Source organism: Diceros bicornis, chromosome 20 (genome assembly GCF_020826845.1).
Source record: "Diceros bicornis minor isolate mBicDic1 chromosome 20, mDicBic1.mat.cur, whole genome shotgun sequence".
NCBI lineage: Eukaryota > Metazoa > Chordata > Mammalia > Perissodactyla > Rhinocerotidae > Diceros > Diceros bicornis.
In genome coordinates, this window is record NC_080759.1 from 26,810,801 (window position 1) to 26,833,605 (window position 22,805).

Sequence of the window (22,805 nt, forward strand, 5' to 3'; positions counted from 1 at the left end):
TTCTTTCTAAATCACCTGATACCATTCATAAGGAAAGTTCATTCAGTCGATCTAAAACTTTGCTTATAACTGATAGTAAATAATTTCCCTAGTAAATGTGTTGATTATGTTTCTTACTCTGTGTCTGTGCATTGAATGTTCATGGAAGGCTGACTGTACACTTGATTTTTTGTCAAGCACAGAGAACATAGAGATGACTAAGACACAGTCCCTGCTTTCTAGGAGCTTAGAGTCTAGTGAAGGTCACACAGCTAGTACTTGTAAAATTGGGATTGATCCCAGGTAGTCTCTGAGTACATATTTGTTATTTAAACAAAACGTGGGAGTGTTTTTCAGGCTTGTCATGATTATCTAGTTAAAATTGGAAATTCCAGTATTATAAATACACAAAAGAGATTTATGCTTCTAAATTAACAATTGTTAAATAACTTGCCACTGGCCTTAGACTGAAATCCATTATCCTTAAACGTGGCTTAACAGGCCTTCCATTATCTGGTCCCTTACTATATCTATAATCCTCCACTCTCTCACCACTCTTGCTTTCCCTACTCTTGTTAAACTGGACTTCTTACAATCCTTAGAATGCTTGCTCAAGCTTTCTTTCACCACTGCACCTACTCTTTCTTCTGCCATGAACACTCCCTTTATCTCTCAGCTCGCAAGCTTATGCTTATTTCTGGGTCTCAGCGTAGGCTTTACTTCCTGAAGGTGGTCATCCTGAAGTCCCTAGGCAGGATTAGGTTCTTATACAATCTCATAGCATCCAGGAATTCTTTTTTTATGCTCAATATTTACTATTTAACATGCCTGCTAGATAGGAATCTCCACTGAGGGCAGCGACCATGTCTGCTTTTTTGGGTGTTATATCCCCAGTGTGTATAGTACAGTGCCTGGTCCACCATAGATAGTTCAGTAAATATTTGTTGTTTGAATCCTGAATGTTAAAGGTTAGTAAAACTGTTAATATATGTATGTAGTTGTGCTGATATTCAATAATGAGATTATTGAAAATACATGGAAAAATGACTCATTTTTAAATTTCATTAATATATTTTCATATTAATTTTTACGTTTCTTTGCTCTAACAAGTTAAGCAAGATATAAATCTTATTACAGTAGCACTGTTTTGTGGACTTCTAAAGGTAATTGTGAAGAGCAACCAGAATCAACAGCTTGTATTTTGTCCTTCACAGGTGGAATTTTTGTGATTCCCTTTCACAGAGACAGTCTGATGAAGAAGAATATTCGTATCCTGAACCAGTGAAAGTGGTTTGGTACAAAGGAATTACATACAGGTAAGGCGCCTGTGTTGGAGTTGGAGCTATTTCGCGACGTCACAGAGGGGACGTGACTTGCTTTGCTGACAGTCTCCACAGAAGGACACAGTTTTGCCAGGGCCACCAGGTTCCTGTGTTTGGTCCTGAGTTTTACAGTTCTCAAAACTTACTTTTATTAGGGCACACAGGGGACTTGTGACTAATTCACATTAACCATATTCACAAGAATTTTGTGATAACTCCAAAGCCAGTGAGGGGTTAGTTTTGCTAATGAATGAAATACTCATGTCAGTTATTTAGGATACCCCCTCCAAGCATCAGAGGATCTAGTTGTCTGAATTAGTCACATCGGAAGGTTGCCTGTTGAGCATGGAATTAGAGAAGTTAGATAGCCTAACGGAAATTTCGGCCTTCATTCACATAGCAAATATTCCTTGAGTGGCTGTTCTGTGCCCACACTATTCCACTGAATTATCCCTGCCCCACCACAAATTACACTTCTCTAATGACTGGAATACTAGCGTGGGCCAGATTCAGAGTTTCACTTCCATAAATAATGCTAGAAGAGCACTGTAAAATTTTTGTTTTTTGGGCTCTCCTTTTCCCACATGAAGACCCACTCCCTTCTGACAATATATTCTTCATATGTTTCAATAAAATTGGGTTGGCTTAAGTTTTTGTACATTATATAACCTATACCTTGATTGTACCTGGCTGCTCCAGGTACAGTCAGTCACCTTCTCTTAGGGATGGCTCCTTTTACATATGGCTAATCACCTCCATCAGCTATTGATTCTGCTTGTTTCATTATTAAAGAATAATCTTATTTTCAGGTTCTGGAGGTGTCATATTTAACTCCTATGCAATGGGCATTGCTTTGGTGACTATTATGTACCAGCTACTGTGATTGGCAGTGAGGTTATCGGGATGGTAAGACAAGATGCCTGACTTCCAGAAGCTGAGATTAGTTGTTGAAATAGAGGCATTAACCAATTCTGTGTGTTCTGTTTATCTTTTGCAAAAAAATTGATTTAGCTGGTTGGGGTGCAGAGTATGAAATTATCAGTTTTGCTGTGTAGGCAAAACTCCATACTTTTTTTCTTTTTTTTTTGATGATTGCCTTTATGTATGTTTTAATCTCAATTAGAAAGAAAATTTTTTAAAGATTATTTCTCTGCCTTAGACTTACCCATAAAAATGTGAACTCAATAGAGATTTATCCTGGAGATGGATCTATTTTCAAATCAGAAGGAGCTTATTTCGGGAATTATTTTACATATTATTCCATTCAAGAAGGATCAGAAGAGGTAAGCTGAAAATGAGGTCTCAGCTCAAGAAGATTTTTTGGTAGATGGCTGTTTCTAAATAGTTCTGAATATATATGAGAAATTTGATCTTTATGTAGCATTACTTGCTACTACTCCAGCATTGGCACAGTAATTATTAACTGCTTTTTTTTTACTGTATTCTCATCTTGTACTCTGTCATCTTTTTGCTTACGCAATTTGTGTGTAAATCAGAAGCTAAATTTCTTCTGTCATAAAATTTATCAATAAGAAACACTGAAACTAACAGCATTACTTTGAATCAATATACTTCTTCAAATTAATATTTTCACATTGAAAAGAACATTCTTTTTTCCCCACCATGTAATTGTTTGCATAGTGTAAATACCTCTTAATTCCTAAATCTTGATATACAACTAGAAGTTGAATAAGATTGGTCTCTGTTGTTGAAAACAGTGAAACACAACATGATATATTTAATATATCAGACCAAAATGTAGTAATGTGGATATTTTTTTAATAAGTCTTAATTTGCTTGTTCCCAGTCTTGACATTTGACATCCACCTTTTTTAGGGATCACCGTAGTATCACATGGCTTTGCTTTGCAGGAGGGAACATAATAAATATGTTTCCTTTTTCTATTACAGAGTGGAGTATTTGAGTGATAAGATTATCAGAGTTGCTAGGTAGAAGAGTTAAAAATAGAGCAAATCTTCTTTATCTATGGAAAATTTCAAGCATATACAAAAGTAGAAAGACAAGTATTACAGACCTAGGACATCTTCCTTGAGCTTCAGTTTTACTCAAAGGTGTTGGGGGAAGTGGTGATCATTTTTATACTGAAGCCAACATCATGGAGTAGAAGCATGAGCTTTTGGGGTAAAACACAAGACTTCCAAACAAGTTGTGCCTTTGTGCATAGGCTGCTTTTGTCTTTACTCTCAGACCTCTGTGTGCAACACATTCTGTCTCCATTGTCTACTTGAGTGAAAAGATTTAGGAACAATTGGCTCTCTTTTTGGGATAACATTGTTTGCTTCTTACTTTAACCCATACTCCAAAATAAATTCCATATGGATTAAAGAGCGAAATGTAAAAAACCAAACTTTATACTGCTTAGAAGAAAATATAGAAGAACAATGTTTATAATCTTGGTGGGGGAGGCCTTCTTAAGTACAATACAAAAAACCAGAAGGCATAAAAGAAAAGTTTGACAAGCTTGAAATTTTCAAACTTATGTTAAAATTTTAAATATTTAACTTCTGGGGCCGGCCCAGTGGCATAGCAGTTAAGTGTGTACGCTCCTTAGCGGCCCGGGGTTTGCAGGTTCGGATCCCAGGTGTGCACCGATGCACTACTTGTCAACCCATGTTGTGGTGGCGTCCCACATGAAGTGGAGGAAGATGGGCACAGATGTTAGCCGAGGGCCAATCTTCTTCAGCAAAAAAAAGAGGAGGATTGGCGTCGGATGTTAGCTCAGGGCTGATCTTCAAAAAAAAAAAAATTTAACTTCTGTTAAATTAGATAAAGTGAAAAAGATGCACAAAGGGCTGGAAGAAAATATTCTACACTATAAATCAGTAATAAAAAACCCTAATAGAAAAACGAGTAAAGGATAAAAATGGTTAAGCCATAGAAAAGGCAATATAAATAACCCATAATACTTGAAAACATGTTCAACGTTACTGCTTGCATCAAAGAAATGCAAATTAAAAGAAATGCAAATTAAAAGAAATGCAAATGGCATGACATTTTTCACTCACCAAATTGTCCAAAACTAAAAAGGTTGATAATATCTACTGCCAGCAAGGGTGTGGGGACAGGGGTGCTTTCATGGTGTTGTTTGGAGGGTAAATTGGTTCAGCCTTCATGAAGGACAGTTTGATAATATCAAGTAAAATTGGCCAGAAATTCTGCTTCTAGGTATCTAGCCTAGAAAAATATTAGCACATATATACAAAGAAGCGTGCCCAAGGATGTAGGTAGTGGCATTGTTTGTAGTAGCAAAGAACTGGAAGCAATGTAAATGTTCATCAACAGGGAAATGATGAAATAAACTAAGGTGACCCGATTACGGGAATGCTGTGCAGCAATTTGAAAGAGTGAGGAAGATGTAGAAGCATAGGAGAGAGAGATATTGAAAGATGCCCAAGACACAAACCCCAAACCTATATACTACTATATATAATACACATGTAAATACACAGGGAAAGATCTGGGCAGATTTAACTGGATGAAGTGGTTACTTTTGGGGAAGAGTCTGTGATTTTGGGAGGAAGGAAGAGTTGAGGGACTTAAATCTTGTATTTTTTGAACTTGCTTTTTTTCCCCCAAGAAAAACATAGTGATTTATTATTACTTGTATAATTAATATTTTAAAGAGGAAAAATTGACAAGTATCCACAATGTCAGTGCTTCCACAGAGATAGAAGTTGGTGCTTTGGGACCACATTAGGAGGGGCGCCTGACCCAATTTTGGAGGCTCTAGAAAAGCCTCCTGGAGGAAGACATGGCTAAGCTAGGATCTATAATTCTAGAGGAGGAGTTATACAAAAGAAGGTTGAAGGCTGGAGGAGCATATGGCTAAGGGAACACTTTACTTGCTCAGCTCTTTGCATGACTGGCTTCTTGTCATTAACATTTCTATTTAAATGTCACCTCCTCAAGGAGGCTCTTCCTGAGTATCCAAATTAAAGAAGCTTATCATGACACTCCCTGTCACTCTCTCATCTTTTTTTCTTCCTAGCACTTAATACTGTGTAACATTTTCTTATTGATCAATGTTTGTTTACTAACTAACCTGCACTAGAGAAAAGCCCTGTCTTGTTCAACACGCTATTATTGCTAGTGCATAGAACAGTAGATAAATGTCACCTAACTGGAGGCTAGAGCCTGGGGTGGGTGTGGAGTATTGAAGGAAATGAAGATGCTGTCGTTCAGTAGGCTAAAACAGATGGAATGTTGCGGGATGTCCAGAGAGACTAGACCGCTAAGCTGGGCCAGCATCATAAATGGGGCATGAGAAACTCTATTGTATTTGGGGAACCACTGAAGGATTTAAGTAGGGAAGTGACATCAGATTTTTGTTAGAACATTTCAGAAGAAGATGAACTGGGGCAGGGAAGAGATGGAACTTAAAGCTGTAGAACCAGTTAGAAGACATTTATAGTAGTTCAGGGGAGAAAGTATGAGGGCCTGGCAGTGGTGACAGGAATGGACACAAAAAATATTAAGGAGACAGAACTGATGACTGACCGGATATTGGGGATGAGGAAGGAGTTGAAAATTATGCCAAATTATTGAATAAATCAGTGAGTGATGTTACCAGGCACTGTATTAAACCAAAATTTTATCAAATGTAAATTGTTTTGATGATGGCCACTTTTTGATCTTACTAGGAGGTGTCAATAGAAGATTAAAATTCTATTATATCTCAACCCCATCTGCCTGATAGTGATTATAAGACACTCTTAATTATAAGATACATTGAGATTTCAGTGAGGTTAAATTCTGAAAAATAAGCATTTAGAGTTGATGAAATAAGATCGTGGAAAATACAAGAACCCTCAGGGAACTCAGTATCCAATAGAGAAAGATATAAATAATTAAAATGCGATATTTTGAGTGCTTACCATGGCTGAGCACTTTCCTAATGAATGCTGGGGAGACAGAAGTGAGCAAGACAGAACAGTCCCTGGCTTCGTGAAGCTCCATTGCAGTCGGGAAGACAGACATTAAGTAAAAAAGTATTAATTTGAAATTATAATAAAAACCAAGAAGGAGGAGTGGAGAGTACTGTGCTCATGGACATAACTAGGGAATTTCACCTAGTCTATGGGACCTCCGTAATAGCTTCCTTGTGATTGAAGGAAAAGTAGGAGTAAGTCAGACAAAGGGAGGTGATGGAGGAGGGAACTGAATAGAGGGAACAATGTGATAATTGACATACCAGAAGTAAATACAAAGTAGAGAAGGAGAAAACGCAAATTTTGAAATAGAGATAATTCCATTCTTGACGTGTCGAAGTTGAGATGTCTTTGTGATATCCAGGGAAGAAGCCCAGTAGAGATTTAGATATTCAAGTCTACAGTCCAGGATAAAAGGGGAAAGACTGTTTTTTGAGTATCTACTATATACTAAATTCTGTCCCAGGTGCTTTCTTTATGTATTATATCATTAATCCTCAGGACAATCTGGAGGGTAGGTAATATCCCCATTTCACTGAGGCTTACAAAAGATTGTATAACCTGCCCATCGTTATAGTTAGAGAGGTGGACCTGCGATTTGAGTCCAAATCTGTCTGACTTCGAAGCACATATTCTCTCACTGATGGTAAAGTATGGGTTACACTCTCTTGCAGGTCAAATCAGATCTCTACTACTTCTTAGCCCTCAAGTCTCAGTTTCTTCATCTAAAAATAGGCATTAGTAGTTCTTATCTTTCAGAGTTATTTTGAGGAGTAAATGAGATCATCATGTAAACTGTATAGCACCTAGCATAATATCTATTTAATAAATGTTAGCTGTTGCTACTATGATTATTATGAACATAACTTTGGACCCTGTTGGGATTACCCAAGAAGAAATCAGGAAGTCAGAAAAGAAGACTGGAGACAGAGTTCTGAGATACAGTAACATTCAACAGTCTGAGAAAGAGGAAATACAGAAGGAATAACAAAATAACAATTTTTTAAAATTCAAGAACCTGAGCCTGTAAATTCTGTTGTTTTCCACAAACTGTAGCAATAGTTCTTCCATTAGTAAAATATAACAAAATGATGTATTCATTCAGTTAAAATAGTTTTTTAACCTATATAGTCAGTTTTGTTGTAGTTGTTGTCTAAAGGGAAAAGTTTATGTGATTTACGTTTCCTGCTAATGTGTAGAAAAATTAGTTGGGTAACCATGTTAATTTAAGTATAGCCAAGATATAAATTGGGCAGTAAGTTATAGGCTATTAGAATAAAACTTTTGACTGGCTAGGAGAAATGGAAAATGGAAAAGCATCATAAAATACCTTTAAAAATATACCTTTTATGAGCTTTAGATTAAGTTAAAATAACTGCTTGCCTTGTCACAATGTAAATACATATTCAAGAAAAAAATAGCCAACTAATAATGACCAAAATTTATTATTAATGAGATTTTTTATTTTAAACTAATTTTCAGAGAGAAGAGAAAACATATTCAGTAAATAATCTTCCTCCAGATAGGCCAGGAAGTCTGTTCTCTGTGCGTTCTCTAATGCAACAGGCAACCAGGTAAGTTCTTCACCTTCAACCGAATCAAGTGTTATGTGTCTAAGATCTTGATACATTTTCTAGTGGTCAGGGTAAAATTAAGAATTGGCAGGGCCGGCCCCGTGGCTTCACGGTTAAGTGCGCACGCTCCGCTGCTGGCGGCCCGGGTTCGGATCCCGGGCGCGCACCGACGCACCGCTTCTCTGGCCATGCTGAGGCTGCGTCCCACATACAGCAACTAGAAGGATGTGCAACTATGACGTACAACTATCTACTGGGGCTTTGGGGGAAAAATAAATAAATAAAATTATTAAAAAAAAAAAAGAATTGGCAGCTACAATGGAATATGTCTTTGGTAAAATTTGTCAACCTTTCTGGTCTCATCTTTTATAAAATAAGGTAATCACTATATCATTATAAGAGTACTTCTGGCTTTGAATTTAAATTTCAAGTTAAATATGGAGAAACATCCATATATGGCGAGCAAATGCTGGTAGGAAATAAGTGACTTCTCTGGGTAAGTGTGGCATCATTACTGTTCCTTGGAATCAAGTTGAGGATTTGATGATACGTTTAAAATTTTCATACTTTTTTATTATCCTCAAAGTAATAAAGATTTCTAGAGTACAGAAGATGAAGCGTGTTCTTTGGTTCACATGTTTTTTTAATTCTCCTAATTAATCTGTAGCACTCAGAAGAATGAAAGTGGATTATTGGATTAAATTATTTGTTTTTATAAATTTAAGTCTAAGCAACTTCCAAAGTAGATTTGAAGGGGCAGAATTTGTCATTTGATTTCCTAGGGACGGTTAATTACATCCCCACCGTTAGACTATCCTAAACTTTTCAGGCGCTGTGAATCTATCACCTCTTAAAAAGGAGCACCTGAAAATTCTCTCCATTTGGAGTCATTTCATTGCTAAAAATTAGAGGAATAACTTTCACTAGGTAAGATTAGCACAAAGGGAAGCAACAGTATTAGTTCCCTTCTAAGGGCTTAAGGATTTCTGGAAGAAAAGAGGTCCGGACATATTTTAGTAAAAATGAGTTACTTGCCTACAGTATTGTGTGGCATTGAGAATGGTTTGCCAGAAATGGAAAAATGCCATTATTTTCAAATGTTTAAGTAGTGTTTTTCATGTTCACAGAATTCTTCAACATTGTGTCAAGATGAGGCTTTCTTTAAGCCATAACTATCGGATATGCTGCTGGAAAATGGTATCTTAAAATTATTTTGAAAGCAAGATATTTTTAAATTGCTTTATTGTTTGTATACATACTTCTAAGTTCAAATTACTTTCATCTAAGTCATGTGAGAAATTCTTGGTAACATTAATATTGGCTAATTCTGAAAAAAGTTAACTTCATAGATCAAGACTGCAAAATTAGATTTTTATGTTATACTTTTATTGTATATAGTTTGTTTTTCTTTTTTTTTAATGGAGGGGAAGAGCAGGGGAATTGATTGGATTTGAAGTATATAAAAACATAGTTATTATAAACCATGATATTACAGTATTCTTCTCTATTTCCATAACCGTAAAAGTAAATTCTTTAATGCTGACTTGGAGGAAGTGATTCTCAGACTTTGATTTCTGTATCTATACTAATTTGATTATAAACCTATATATTGCAGTAGTTCCTAATTTTTGTCTACGTTTTTTATAAAGTTCAGAGCAGAATTGTGACTTTCCAAAGATATTAGAATTTAATCTACTTTTAAAGACTCTTTGGGTTATCCACTTCTAGAAAAGTTGAAACATACATAAGGATTCCACAATATTCAACTTCTGAATAAGAATCTGAAGTTGCTTCAGAGTTCATTAATCATTTAAATCTTTTTAACAGATAACTCTATTTCCTGCTATGTTTATTTACTTGGTTTTAGTTACCTGGGATAAATGATAGCACAATACTGCCTGTGCTTTTGAGAGAATCGCTCATACCCACTGTGGGAAGATTTCTTGCATACTCTGATGACAAAGTACATGCTGTCTTTTTAGATGGCATTACTCTAACCCTAAATTGGAATTTTGGCTCTTTTATTGAAAACAGACAGGTGAGTATACTTCAGACTGAACTATATATATATATATATTTTAATCTGTGGAAATAGTGTGGTACTTTGTTTTCTTTTTCTATCTCAATTTGTTTTTTGAAGTATAAAATCTGTCAAGAGGCGTTACTGATCTCATTGGATTTCCCAGCAAAAATCAGAAAAGTGTGACAAATAGTCATTTTTATAAAGGTAACTCATTGTAGAGAGAGGGATTAGTATTTTTGTTCTTTTGATAATTATCTGTATAAGAGTGGTGGTTAAATAATACCCATATCCTATATAAAATATGGCTTTTAAGTTAGTCAAAATAAATTTTTAATGATTCATCTACTTATTTCTTTAATTGATAAGTTAAAAGAGGGTTTTGTTTTTGTTTTTGTTTTTTCATTTTTTTAAGTTTTAGAATGATAAAACTTACCTTTCCTCCTTGCTTCTTAAGGTAAATCGAGGTCTCCAGTTAGGTTGGTGTAAGTTAACTTTTCCTGATGGGCAGGATCAGTTCATTCAGATTGGACACCCTGGACCACATGAAAGGTACAGAAAAGCAATTTTAAAAATTATTTTCATATTAGTAAATAACTTTTAATTGACAGAGAGGAAACATAAAAACATTATTTACACATTAAATATTTTTTTAGTTTTGCCACGTGGATAATTTGAATGAAGTCATTTCAACAGGTTTCGAAGTTTACAGTTATATTGGCATCTAGCATAACTAAATAGATCAGGTCAGCTTTAATCATTTCCATTTGTATTCAAGTGATTTTTCAAAATGAATGTGTTATAGATATAATTGGTTTGCTGTGGAGGTTGTGGTCAGCTCTATTAACCAGTTAACTAATTAATCCCCTAACCAATTTGCAATAAGGTTTCCAACCACAAATAAACTTTCATATATTTCTGTAAAGTGGAAAAAAATAAATTAGCTGATGATTATTCTTAATTGGAGAAGATTCTTGAAATCAGCTTTTTATGAATATGCTTTTTCTCTTTCAGTTTCTGTAATTTGTTATAATCATTGTACTTGTGATATTCTTGAAATTTAAGTGATTTTACTTGAGAATGTTCACAAAAGAATTGCTTCCTTACCTCTTGAATTTATTTTTCTATTGAGATTTATTGCATTTTGGTCCACATGCTGTAACACTCATTGCTAGTTTGAATAATTTGCCTCAAAAAAATAGTGTCTTTAGAAAATATTACTGTTTGTTTCAGCCAATCACTTTATATCATTCATTTTATTAAACTTGATACTTGTTTTGTATGTTCAGTGAGTTATATATAATTGTATATGTGTGTGTCTGTGCACACACATGTGTATGCATTAATGGATGTTTTCTTTTTTTGTTTTTTTGTTTTTTTTGGTGAGGAAGATTGGCCCTGAGCTAACATCTGTTGCCAGTCTTCCTTTTTCTGCTTGAGGAAGATTATCCCTGAGCTAACATCCATGCCAGCTTTCCTCTATTTTGTATGTGGGTTGCTGCCACAGCATGGGCTTGATGAGTGGTATAGGTCCGTGCCTGGGATCCAAACCTGAGAATCCTGGGCTGCCGAAGGAGAGCATGTGAACTTAACCACTATACCACGGGGCGGGCCCCTAATGGATGTTTTCTTGTTTAAATTTTGGAAAGCAAATGCTCATTTAGTTGTATGTGTAAAGATATTTTTATGATAAAATTTAATGAAACTCATTTTACTTTGAAAAACTAAAAGGAGAATTTAGACATTTGAATTTGAAGTTGGAATGAAATCCAGGTATCACCTTTGCTGATTCTGGAATCTCATCTTTATTAATCATGAATATGAGGAAATCATTTTATTCTTGAAGACTGAGAAAAACTTGCCTTTTATATTTCCAATGAAAAAGATTCATAAAATTGCCCAGTAAATACCTACTTTAGAATTTTTTTCTTTATCCTTTTTTTCCCAAATTGTCTTAATGATTTTTTTATTTTTTGAATACTTTTATAAATATTATACAAGTTCATTTTTAAAATATTTATTTTAATGTATTCAATCTAGATATGTGACAACCGTAATATCATGGTGCAGAAGACTGACCCAGACTAGTCAGAGAGAGATGCCCACACATCCTTCATCTTCTGTTCTTGAAGAAAATTGGTATTTATATTTCTTTTAAACTTAATCTGTGTAGAAGAGCCGGCTGATACTCAAAGATTAAAATGTCAAATGGTAAACTCTAAGACATTTTTCCCAAGAAAACTTTCTCTTAGTTAAATATATTGAAGTCCTATAGTGTTTTGGTAGCTTAAGCTTGAAAGTAATTTATCTTTAATCAGATATCTAATTTATTATATTTCATCATATTATATTTCATCTGAAGGTCAGAAAACTGCATTGGAAACTTCATATCAAAATGGGTGACTCTTTTTTTTAAATTGTTATTATTATTTTTTTGTGTGTGTAAGGAGATCAGCCCTGTGCTAACATCTGCCAATCCTCCTCTTTTTTTTTTTTTTTTTTTTTGCTGAGGAAGACTGGCCCTGGGCTAACATCTGTGCCCATCTTCCTCTACTTTATATGGGACACCGCCACAGCATGGCTTGCCAAGCAGTGCGTCAGTACACGCCCGGGATCCGAACGGGCAAACCTCGAGCTGCCACAGTGGAGCGCGTGCACTTAACTGCTTACGCCACCGGGCTGGCCCCCAAAATGGGTGACTCTTAATGTGATAAATTCATCCTGAAAATTTTATGGAAAAATTTAAAGGAGATTTTTTGTTAATTTTAGTAATATTAAAGGAAATAAAATGTTGACTAACATTTTATTGTTGATTTTTAAATAATTTCTCATATTAATTACCTCCTGGAAATTAATTGGCAAATCAACAAATAAAGCAAGTATTTTAGTCCTTCCTGTGTGCCTTTCACTATGCAGGGGACTAGAACTGGGCTTCAGAGGAATATTTAGTGAAATTAAGACATTTTAGGGAGGAAGCAAGGGCAGAGGTAAAAAAAGATCTTTTGGCCTGTGGAGATAGTGAGAAGAGTTTTTATGGAGCAGATGCTATCTGGGTGTAGTATGACTTTTGATGGACAGGAATGGATCTTGTAATCAATAGAGGAGTTCAGACTTGATGGAATTACAAGTTGCTAAATGGAAAAATGACTGGAAGAAAGGTCATTAGGAAGGTTAGTATCACTGACAGTATAATCTCCAATAATATATTGGAAAAGAAGATTACCAGGAACAATTTAGAAAGCTTTAAAGTAAGTTGTGACTGTCTTATTCTTGCATGGTGAACAAAATATAAACATTAAGCCTGATTCTTACCACCTGTTCATTCCTAAGTTACTTAGAGAAAGGGATACAAATCAAATCAGTAGGTGTTGTTTGAATATCCCCAGTATCTTAAGGATCCAGCTTTCCAGATCCCTGATTCTTCAACTACAGCCTGTTTGGAGCAGAAAAGTTGCTCAATTAGCTAGCAAAAAACATAGTTGGGAAGAAAGGGAAATTGTACATGGCCATAAAAATTGGTCACTTCATCATTGCTCAGCTGGCAGAGTTTATAAAATGCTGGCGTTTTTATATGAAAGCTTAGAAGAGGATAACTGTCAAGATATACTAAAAAGTGAGGGAGCGAGAGAAGTGAAGACTGGTGATAGCAGTTATGGGTGGAAGCAATGAGGAGCAGCAGAGACAAAGGAATTGAGGAAGAGTAGGGAGGGGCGATACAGCCACTTGCAATAGCTCCATTCCCCATGCAAAGCCCAAGACATCTCCTCTGTGATTTGTTTTCTTGTCAAAGAGGGTATATTAATGGAAGAGAAGAGATTGCACTATAAACAGCTACTTAAATTGTATTTCAGTATTTTTTTCCAACTCACCTTCTATTATTAGCTTACTGATGCAACTTTTTAATAGGGATGCTAGACAAAAAATAGTACAGAAGATATTTCGTAAGAAGTTGATTCATCATATAAGCAACAGCATCAAAGGTAGTTTCTACTACATCCAGAAAAATGTGTCTTATATTAAAAAAAAAGGTGTTTTACAATGATGAAGAATCAGCAAGCTTTGGACTAAGTCATATCCAAGTCTTTACCACAGATGCTTAAAATGAGGCAAGATCTCTTTCATTCTCCACCCATAGACTGGAGTACAAGGAGGGCATGCAAGCTGACGAGGAGGTGCATGTGGTCCATTGTAGTAAAGCAGACAAGTCCTATACCCTATTAGGAACTGTGAAGAAGACTTTCTAGTGTCTTGAATAAAGAGATGTTTTAGACATTAATGTCCTCATTAATTTTGCAGAGAGCTAGTCGAGTTACACTATATTCTAGTCGTGTGCCACTGCTCATATTTCATTCAAGCTTAATGAGGAAAAATGCAAAGAACACACACGTAAGAGGTTCTGCTAGAGTTGTATCCATTCAGCCCTCTATCCTTTACTAGTTGCCCCCATATGTGTTTCTGTGGAACACGGTAAGAGCTAATGTTCATATGTTAACCCTTTGAGTCAAGGAGAAGAGAATGTTTAGCATACTGTGCTTAAGAAAACAATGAAATGAGGAGGTAGTCTATTTCAGAAGAAATTTACTAAAAAAAATAATTATGTTTTGACACCTGATTCCACCGTGTAAAAACTTGGCCCTCCAAAACCATCCATTTCCTAAGAGTTCCATATAAATGAGGTCTTACTGTATGTGCGGAGTACAGAAGAATATGAAAAGATCTTTTCTCTTGCAAATCTAGGTTTGAAGATCAGAAAATTAAATAATTCAAGAGAAGACATCAAAAATAAGTATATGATTAATTAACATAATGCTATAGAAATTCAAGGACAAGAGAGCACTTCTTTCACAGAAGTGATGAGATTTTAGCAGGTTTTTAAAGTTTGGGTAAACTTTGAGGAGGAAAGTCGAGGGTATGCCAGGTTAGTACTAAGAAGTTGTAGCAGGAAGGCCCGTTACCTTCAAATCAATACTTGATTCAAATAGCCTTGAGGTAGGGACTTTTATTCACTTGCTTTACTCATTAAAAGCACTCAGTAAGTATCAGTGGAATCAAGTTGATTCGTTGCTAAATAAAGCCAATATAAAGAGAATTCTTAACTTCTAGGTCCTTCTGTCTAAAATTCTAACTTTTATAAGAACAAATCAAGTATGCCTATTTGAAATATTGTGGATATGAAAGAATCAGCCAGCATGAACTTACCTTTTGTTTTTTGCACAGGTCTGTGGCTTCTGAACTTGACAAGATACAGAAGTTTAACTGTATCCTTTAAATAGAATGTATTGTCCTGTATAATGACTCCCTTTCCATTCTAAGCTTAATTCATGACTCTCTATATTAATTCATACTGAATATATTGTGCAGCTTTATTGAATAATATTTAAGATCGTAATTTAAGATGTTATCTTGTCTATAGAAAGTACATCATGTTAACATTTATACGTCTCATTGAGTTTAAATCAGGCAGAGGACAGTGAGCTAGGATTAACATCTCCACTTTTTCACTTATATAATTATATTCTAAATTATAACTGAGACCTATTGCTGATTTCTTTTTCCTTTTTTTTGGATTTTTATTATTTCTGATTTTTAAAAATTTCAGCTTGAGGTCTAATTGACAAACAAAACTGTAAGCTATTTAAAGTGCACATCATGGGCCGGCCCCGTGGCTTAGCGGTTAAGTGCGCACGCTCTGCTGCTGGCGGTCCGGGTTCAGATCCCGGGCGCGCACCGACACACCACTTCTCCGGCCATGCTGAGGCCGCGTCCCACATACAGCAACTAGAAGGATGTGCAGCTATGACATACAACTATCTACTGGGGCTTTGGGGGAAATAAATAAATAAATAAATAATTAAAGTGTACATCATGGTGACCTGACACACACATACATTATGAAAGGATTACCCTATCTCTTTAATTGACACATACATTACCTCACATATCTACCCCTCACCCCCATTTTTTTGGTGAGAACATCCGAATTCCACCCTTCCAACTATATAATACGATGTTATCAACTATAGTCACCATGTTATACATTATATCCTCAGACCTTATTCATCTTATAGCTGAAAGTTTGTACCTTTTTACCAGCCTCTCCCTATTTTCCCCACCCACTAGTCTCTGGCAACCACTGTTCTACTCTCTGTCTCTATGAATTTGACTTTTTAAAAAATTCCACAAATAAGTGACACCATGCAGTATTTGTCTTTTTCTGTCTGGCTTATTTCACTTAGCATAATGCCCTCAGGGTCCATCCGTGTTGTTTGCAAATAGCAGGATTTCCTTCTTTCTCATGGCTGAATAGTATACCATTGTGTGTGTGATTGTGTATGTATATATATATATATATATATATATATATATATACACACACAAATAAAGATATATTTTTTTTGTGTATGTGTGAGGAAGATTACCCCGAGCTAACATCTGTTGCCAATCCTCCTCTTTTTGCTGAGGAAGGTTGGCCCTGGGCTAACAGCCGTGCCCATCTTCTTCTACTTTATATGGGACGCCACCATAGCATGGCTTGATAAGCGGTGTGTATGTCTGCACCCGGGATCTGAACCCGTTAACCCCAGGCCGCCAGAAGCAGAACGTGCAAACTTAACCACTACGCCACTGGGCTGGCCCCAAGATATTTATTTTTAAATATAAATAAAGATAATTTTAAAGATAAATAAAGATATCTTTATCTGTTCATCCCTTAATGGCCACTTAGGTTGCTTCCACATTTTGCCTATTGTGAATAATACTGCAATGAATGTGGGAGTGCAGGTATCTCTTCAATAGACTGTTTTGATTTCCTTTGGATATATATGCAGAAGTGGGATTGCTGGATCGTATGGTAGTTCTATTTTTAATTTTTTGAGGAACCTGTGTACTGTTTTCCGTAGTGGCTACACCAATTTACATTTCCACCAAAGTACACAAGAGTTCTCTTTTCTCCATATCCTCGCCAACACTTGTATCTCTTATCTTTTTGATAGACATTCTAACAGGTGTGAGGTGATATCTCATTGTGGTTTTGACTTGCATTTCCTTGATGATTAGGGATGTTGAGCACCTTTTCGTATACCTGTTGGCCGTTTGTCTGTCTTTGGAAAAATGTCTGTTCAGTTCCTCTGCCCATTTTTTAATCAGATTGTTTTTTGTTTTTTGTTTATGCTATTGAGTTGTATGAGTTCTTTATATTTTTTGATATTAACCCCTTTTCAGATATATGATTTGCAAATATTTTCTCCCATTCTATAGGTTGCCTTTTCATTTTGTTGATAGTGTCTTTTGCTGGGGAGGTTTTTAGTTTGATGTAGTCCCACTTGTTTATTTTCACTTTCGTTGCCTTTGCTTTTTTTTTTTTTTTTTTTTTGTGAGGAAGATCAGCCCTGAGCTAACATCTGTGCTAATCCTCCTCTTTTTGCTGAGGGAGACTGGCTCTGAGCTAACATCTATTGCCAATCCTCCTCCTTTTTTTTTTTTTTTCTTCCCCAAAGCCCCAGTAGATAGTTGTATGTCATAGTTGCACATCCTTCTAGTTGCTGTATGTGGGACGCGGCCTCAGCATGGCCGGAAAAGTGATGCGTCAGTGCACACCTGGGATCCGAACCTGGGCTGCCAGTAGCGGAGCGCGTGCACTTAACCGCTAAGCCACGGGGCCGGCCCTTGTTGGCTTTGCTTTTGATGTCAAATCCAGAAAATTATTGCCAAGACTAATGTCAAGGAACATACTACCCTCTATGTTTTCTTCTGGAGGTTTTATGGTTTCAGGTTTTATGGTCAAGTCTTTAATCCATTTTGAGTTTATCTTTGTGTGTCATGTAAGATAGGGGTCCAGTTTCATTCTTTTGCATGTGGCTGTCCAGTTTTCTCAACACCATTTATTGAAGAGACTATCCTTTCCCCATTGTATATTCTTGGCTCCTTTGTTGTAACTTAATTGACCATATTTACATTGGTTTATTTCTGGGCTCTCTATTCTGTTCCATTGATCTGTGAATCTGCTTTTATGCCAATACCATACTGTTGTGATTATTCTAGCTGTGTAATATAGTTTGAAATCAGGAAGCATGAGGCCTCTAGCTTTGTTCTTCTTTCTCAAGATTGCTTTGGCTATTCAGGGTCTTTTGTAGTTCCATACAAATTTTAGGATTGTTTGTTCTAGTTCTGTGAAAAATGCCATTGGAATTTTGGTAGGGATTGCTTTGAATCTGTAGATTGCTGTAGGTGTTAGGGACATTTTAGTATTTGTTCTTCCAATCCATGAGTATGGAATATCTTCCCATTTATTTGTGTCTTCTTCAGTTTCTTTCCTCAATGTCATATAGTTTTCAGTACAGATCTTTCACTTACATGATTAAATTTATTCTTAGGTATTTTATTCATTTTGATGTAATTGTAAATGGGATCATTTTCTTAATTTCTCTGTCTGATAGTTTATTAGTGTTTGGAAATGCAACTGATTTTTGTATATAGGCATACCTCGGAGATATCATGTTTGATTCCAGATCACCACAATAAAGTGAGTCACAAATTTTTTGGTTTCCCAAGTGCATATAAAAGTTAGGGTTATGCTATACTGTAGTTTATTAAGTGCACAATAGCATTATGTCTAAAAAAACAATGTACATAACTAATTAAAAAATACCTTATTGTTAAAATATGCTAACCATCATCTGAGCCTTCAGCAAGTTGTAATCTTTTTGTTGGTGGAGGGTCTTGTAAAAAAAGCAGTATCTGTGAAGTGTAATAAAGTGATGTGCAATAAAATGAAGTATGTTTGTATTGATTTTGTATCCTGAAACTTTACTGAATTTGTTTAGTTCTAACAATTTGTTGGTGGAGTCTTTAGGGTCTTCTATATATATCATGTTATCTGCAAATAGAGATAGTTTTACTTCTTCCTTTCCGATTTGCCTTTTTTTTTCTTTTTCTTGCCTAATTACTCTGGCTAGGGCTTCTGGTACTATGTTGAATAAAAGTGGTGAGAGTGGGCATCCTTGTCTTGTTCCTGATCTTAGAAGAAAAGCTTTTAGCTTTTCATCATTGAGTAGGATGTTGGCTGTGGGCTAGTCATATATGGCCTTTGTTATGTTGAGGTACATTCCCTCTATACCCAGTTTATTTAGAATTTTTCTGCATCTATTGAGATGATCATATGATTTTTATTCTTCATTTTGTTAATGTGGTGTATCACATTTATTGGTTTTCATATGTTGAACTGTCATTGCATCCTTGGAATAAATCCCACTTGATCATGGTGTATGATTATTTTAATGTATTGTTGAATTCCATTTGCTAATGTTTTATTGAGTATTTCTGCATCTATGTTCATCAGGGATACTGGCCTGTAATTTTCTTTCCTTGTAGTGTCCTTTTCTGGTTCTGGTTGTCAGGGTAATCCTGGCCTCATAAAATGAATTTGGAAGTGTTCCTCCTCTTCTGTTTTTTGGAAGAGTTTGAGAAGGACTGGTATTAATTGTTCTTTAAATGTTTGGTAGAATTCACCAGTGAAACCATCTGGTCCTGGGCTCTTTGTTTGTTGGGAGGTTTTTGATTACTGATTCAGTGTCCTTACTAGTAATCAGTCTGTTCAGATTTTCCATTTATTCATGATTCAGTCTCTGTAGGTTGTATGTTTCTAGGAATTTACTCGTTTCATATAGGTTGTCCAATTTGTTGGTGTATAATTGTTCACAGTAGCCTCTTATGATCCTTTGTATTGTGTGGTATCAGTTGTAATTTTCTCTCTTTCTTATTTTATTTGAGTCCTCTCTCTTTTTTCCTTGGTAAGTCTAGCTAAAGGTTTGTCTATTTTGTTTATCTTTTAAAAAAACGGCTCTTCCTTTCATTGATCTTTTCTATTGTCTTTTTTTTTTTTGGAGGAAGATTGGCCCTGCGCTAACATCTGTTGCCAATCTTCCTCTTTTTTTCCTCCCCAAAGTCCCAGTACATAGCTGTGTATCATAGTTATAGAGTTGTAGCTCTTCAATGTGGGAAGCCATCTCAGCGTGGCTTGATGAACAGTGAGTAGGTCTGCGCCCAGGATCCAAACCTGCGAACCCCGGGCTGCTGAAGTGGAACAGGTGAACTTAACTGCTACGCCACTGGGCCAGCCCCTTTTCTATTGTCTTTTTTTTTTTATAATTTTTATTTATTTATTTTTTTCCCCAAAGCCCCAGTAGATAGTTGTATGTCATAGCTGCACATCCTTCTAGTTGCTGTATGTGGGACACGGCCACAGCATGGCCAGAGAAGTGGTGCGTCGGTGCACGCCCGGGATCTGAACCCGGGCCACCAGCAGGAGAGCGCACGCACTTAACCGCTAAGCCACGGGGCCAGCCCTTTTCTATTGTCTTTTTACATGTGCACAAGCTCCTTCCAGGGAGACAGCAGAACCTGGAGGAGGCCAGAGGAAGAAGGTGGAGATGTCACCTGCCAGCCTCTGGGGAGAATCACACTCAGCCTCTAGGTGTGTGCTAAATTAGAACACTGATCCTCAGGCAGCAGCTTTTAAAGTATGCAAATAGGCCTCTTTTAGGGAAAGACTGGGAGATGAGAGTTTCTGTCTCCCCGCTCTGCACTGAGTCCTGGGGGGATAGCCCCAGCAAGTCCTTGTGAGCCCTTTAAGAACCACTTCTTTGTTTGCTACAGTCTTTTGGGTCTCCTGGATGCAAGCCCTGTTAGCTTTCAGAGCTAGGTGTCTTGGGGGCCCTTCCCACAGGTAGAAGTCTTAAAGGTTGGAGCAGTAGATGTTGGGTCCAAACCCTTTTTTTCTCAGGGAGAAGTTGGGAGTTGTGAGTTCCCTCCCAATTGTAGGTTGCTATGCTAGGGGTGGGGTTTATGGCAAGAGTCTGTCTCAGCCTTTTCTACCCGTTTCGATGTGGGTATTTTCTCATTTGCCTGATGTGTAGAAGTCGCTCAGGTAGTTCCTGGATTTCTTTCAGAGGGAACTGCTCCATGTGTAGCTGTAGATTCAGTATGTTTGTGGTAGGTGGTGGATTCAGGAGCCTCCTACGTCACCATCTGGGACTGGACTCTGACTTCTTTTTTTTAATGAAACCTTTTGTTCTGTACATTCCGACCCATTCATCTAAATCACTTCTATCTTAGGATTTTTCTGTAATCCTATTCAAATAATAAAGTAGCTCTGCAACAGAGGACAGGTTTCTTTCCACTCTAGATCTTTTTAAATTAAAAAATAACTGGGTGGGCCAGCCCTGTGCCTTAGCAGTTAAGTGCGCACGCTCCGCTACTGGCGGCCCAGGTTTGGATCCTGGGCGCGCACCGACACACCGCTTCTCTGGCCATGCTGAGGCCACGTCCAATATACAGCAACTAGAAGGATGTGCAACTATGACATACAACTATCTACTGGGGCTATGGGAAAATAAAAGGAGGAGGATTGGCAATAGATGTTAGCTCAGAGCTGGTCTTCCTCAGCAAAAAGAGGAGGATTAGCATGGATGTAAGCTGAGGGCTGATCTTCCTCACCAAAAAAAAAAAAAACAAACAAACTGTGGCCGGCCTGGTGGTGTAGCAGTTAAGTTCATACACTCCGCTTCAGCGGCCCCGGGTTCGTGGTTCAGATCCCAGGCGTGGACCAAGGCACCGCTTGTCAAGCCATGCTGTGGCAGCGTCCCATATAAAGTAGAGGAAGATGGGCACGGATGTTAGCCCAGGGCCAATCTTCCTCAGCAAAAAGAGGAGGATTAGCAACAGATGTTAGCTCAGGGCTAATCTTCCTCATAAAATAAATAAATAATAAATACACAGATTGTTTATATTCCTATCACCCCTATTTTTGTTCCCTTTTATTCCTGTATTAATTCTTCACTTAAAGAAATGTTACTATTTCCTTTTATTTCTTCCCTATCACCAAACCACCATCCAAACACACACATACATACTCGCTTGCCTTTCCCCCTCTCTTATACTCTAACCAGTTTCTTCATCTATAAGGGGTAGACTTGATAAGTTCTGAAGTCCCAACTCCATTATGAATCCAAGAGATCTTCCTCCCAATGGAGAAATATTTTAATATGAAGGCCAGATTTTCTGAAATTAAAAATACTTATATAATGAAAAATGTGGGGGAAACCTCCTTAATTAAGCAACTTAGTGTTATTGGAGAGTAGTGGTATCCTAAACCAGACTGCTAAAAGGAAAAATGAACAGTCTTCTGATCATTATAAACCACAATCTTCAGAAACTTTCCTAGAAGAAGTTAATGAAAAGAGAGTATCAGTGGCGTTGAAAAAAACCTCTGAAATCCTTCGGGATATTGACTGTCTTCTATCAAACTCTAAAAAGTGAAAAATGGAATTATTACAATATAACCTTAAGGATGTTGTTTCAAGTGACTGGTATAAAATTACTTGTAAGCCAAGAAACTGTGTATGTTACTTCTATACAATGATTATATGAGAAATGACATTTACCTTTGAAGGAATTTTACCTAACTTGTAAATTTTAAAATATATATTTATAATTTATTAATAAAGAACTATTTGGAAATTTTAAACAATTTCTTATTTCAGATTTATGAGAAATTTTATAAAATTATAGTTGTTGCTATTATATCATGTGGCACATTCACTATTAATCTTCAAGTTTTTTTTCATTTTTTTAATAAGCAGAATTGTGGGCATTTGGTACTTAGTCTCTCTACTCCAAAGTATTTTTCAGTAGAACCATAAAAAGAGAATTAGATCTTAAAAAAAAAAAAACAATAAAAAACTTAACATAGGCTTCAACCTAAGGATCGAGCAAAGACTAAATTTTATCTAACTGTCTCATGAACCAGATATTCCCATTTTTTTGAACATCTGAAAATATTTATACTACGAAGTATGTGAAAGTAAAAGAGGAATGAACTCACTAAATGTGCTATTTATTACAACCTTGTCTATTGGGAAAGAACAAAACCACACATCTAAAAAGACCTCAAGACTATACCAAT

The 22,805-nt window shown here is 36.3% G+C and overlaps 1 protein-coding gene across 5 annotated transcripts in view; it reads left to right on the forward strand.

The window, feature by feature from the left end:
• Window positions 1-22,366, forward strand: part of C20H5orf34 (chromosome 20 C5orf34 homolog) — a 29,694-nt gene extending 7,328 nt beyond the window's left edge. For 3 of the 5 annotated variants that reach the window (XM_058564128.1, XM_058564127.1, XM_058564126.1), the window contains exons 5-13: window positions 1,194-1,295; window positions 2,461-2,584; window positions 7,733-7,824; window positions 8,952-9,021; window positions 9,692-9,862; window positions 10,302-10,396; window positions 11,885-11,983; window positions 15,062-15,102; window positions 21,966-22,366. In XM_058564128.1, coding sequence (XP_058420111.1) covers window positions 1,194-1,295; window positions 2,461-2,584; window positions 7,733-7,824; window positions 8,952-9,021; window positions 9,692-9,862; window positions 10,302-10,396; window positions 11,885-11,983; window positions 15,062-15,102; window positions 21,966-22,159 — 988 coding nt within the window. In that variant the 3' untranslated portion in view covers window positions 22,160-22,366. Of the gene's footprint in view, window positions 1-1,193; window positions 1,296-2,460; window positions 2,585-7,732; window positions 7,825-8,951; window positions 9,022-9,691; window positions 9,863-10,301; window positions 10,397-11,884; window positions 11,984-15,061; window positions 15,103-16,094; window positions 16,173-21,965 lie in introns of those variants that run through there. The other 2 variants (XM_058564129.1, XM_058564130.1) reach the window with 2 other exon arrangements.
• The last annotated feature ends 439 nt before the right edge of the window (window positions 22,367-22,805 follow it).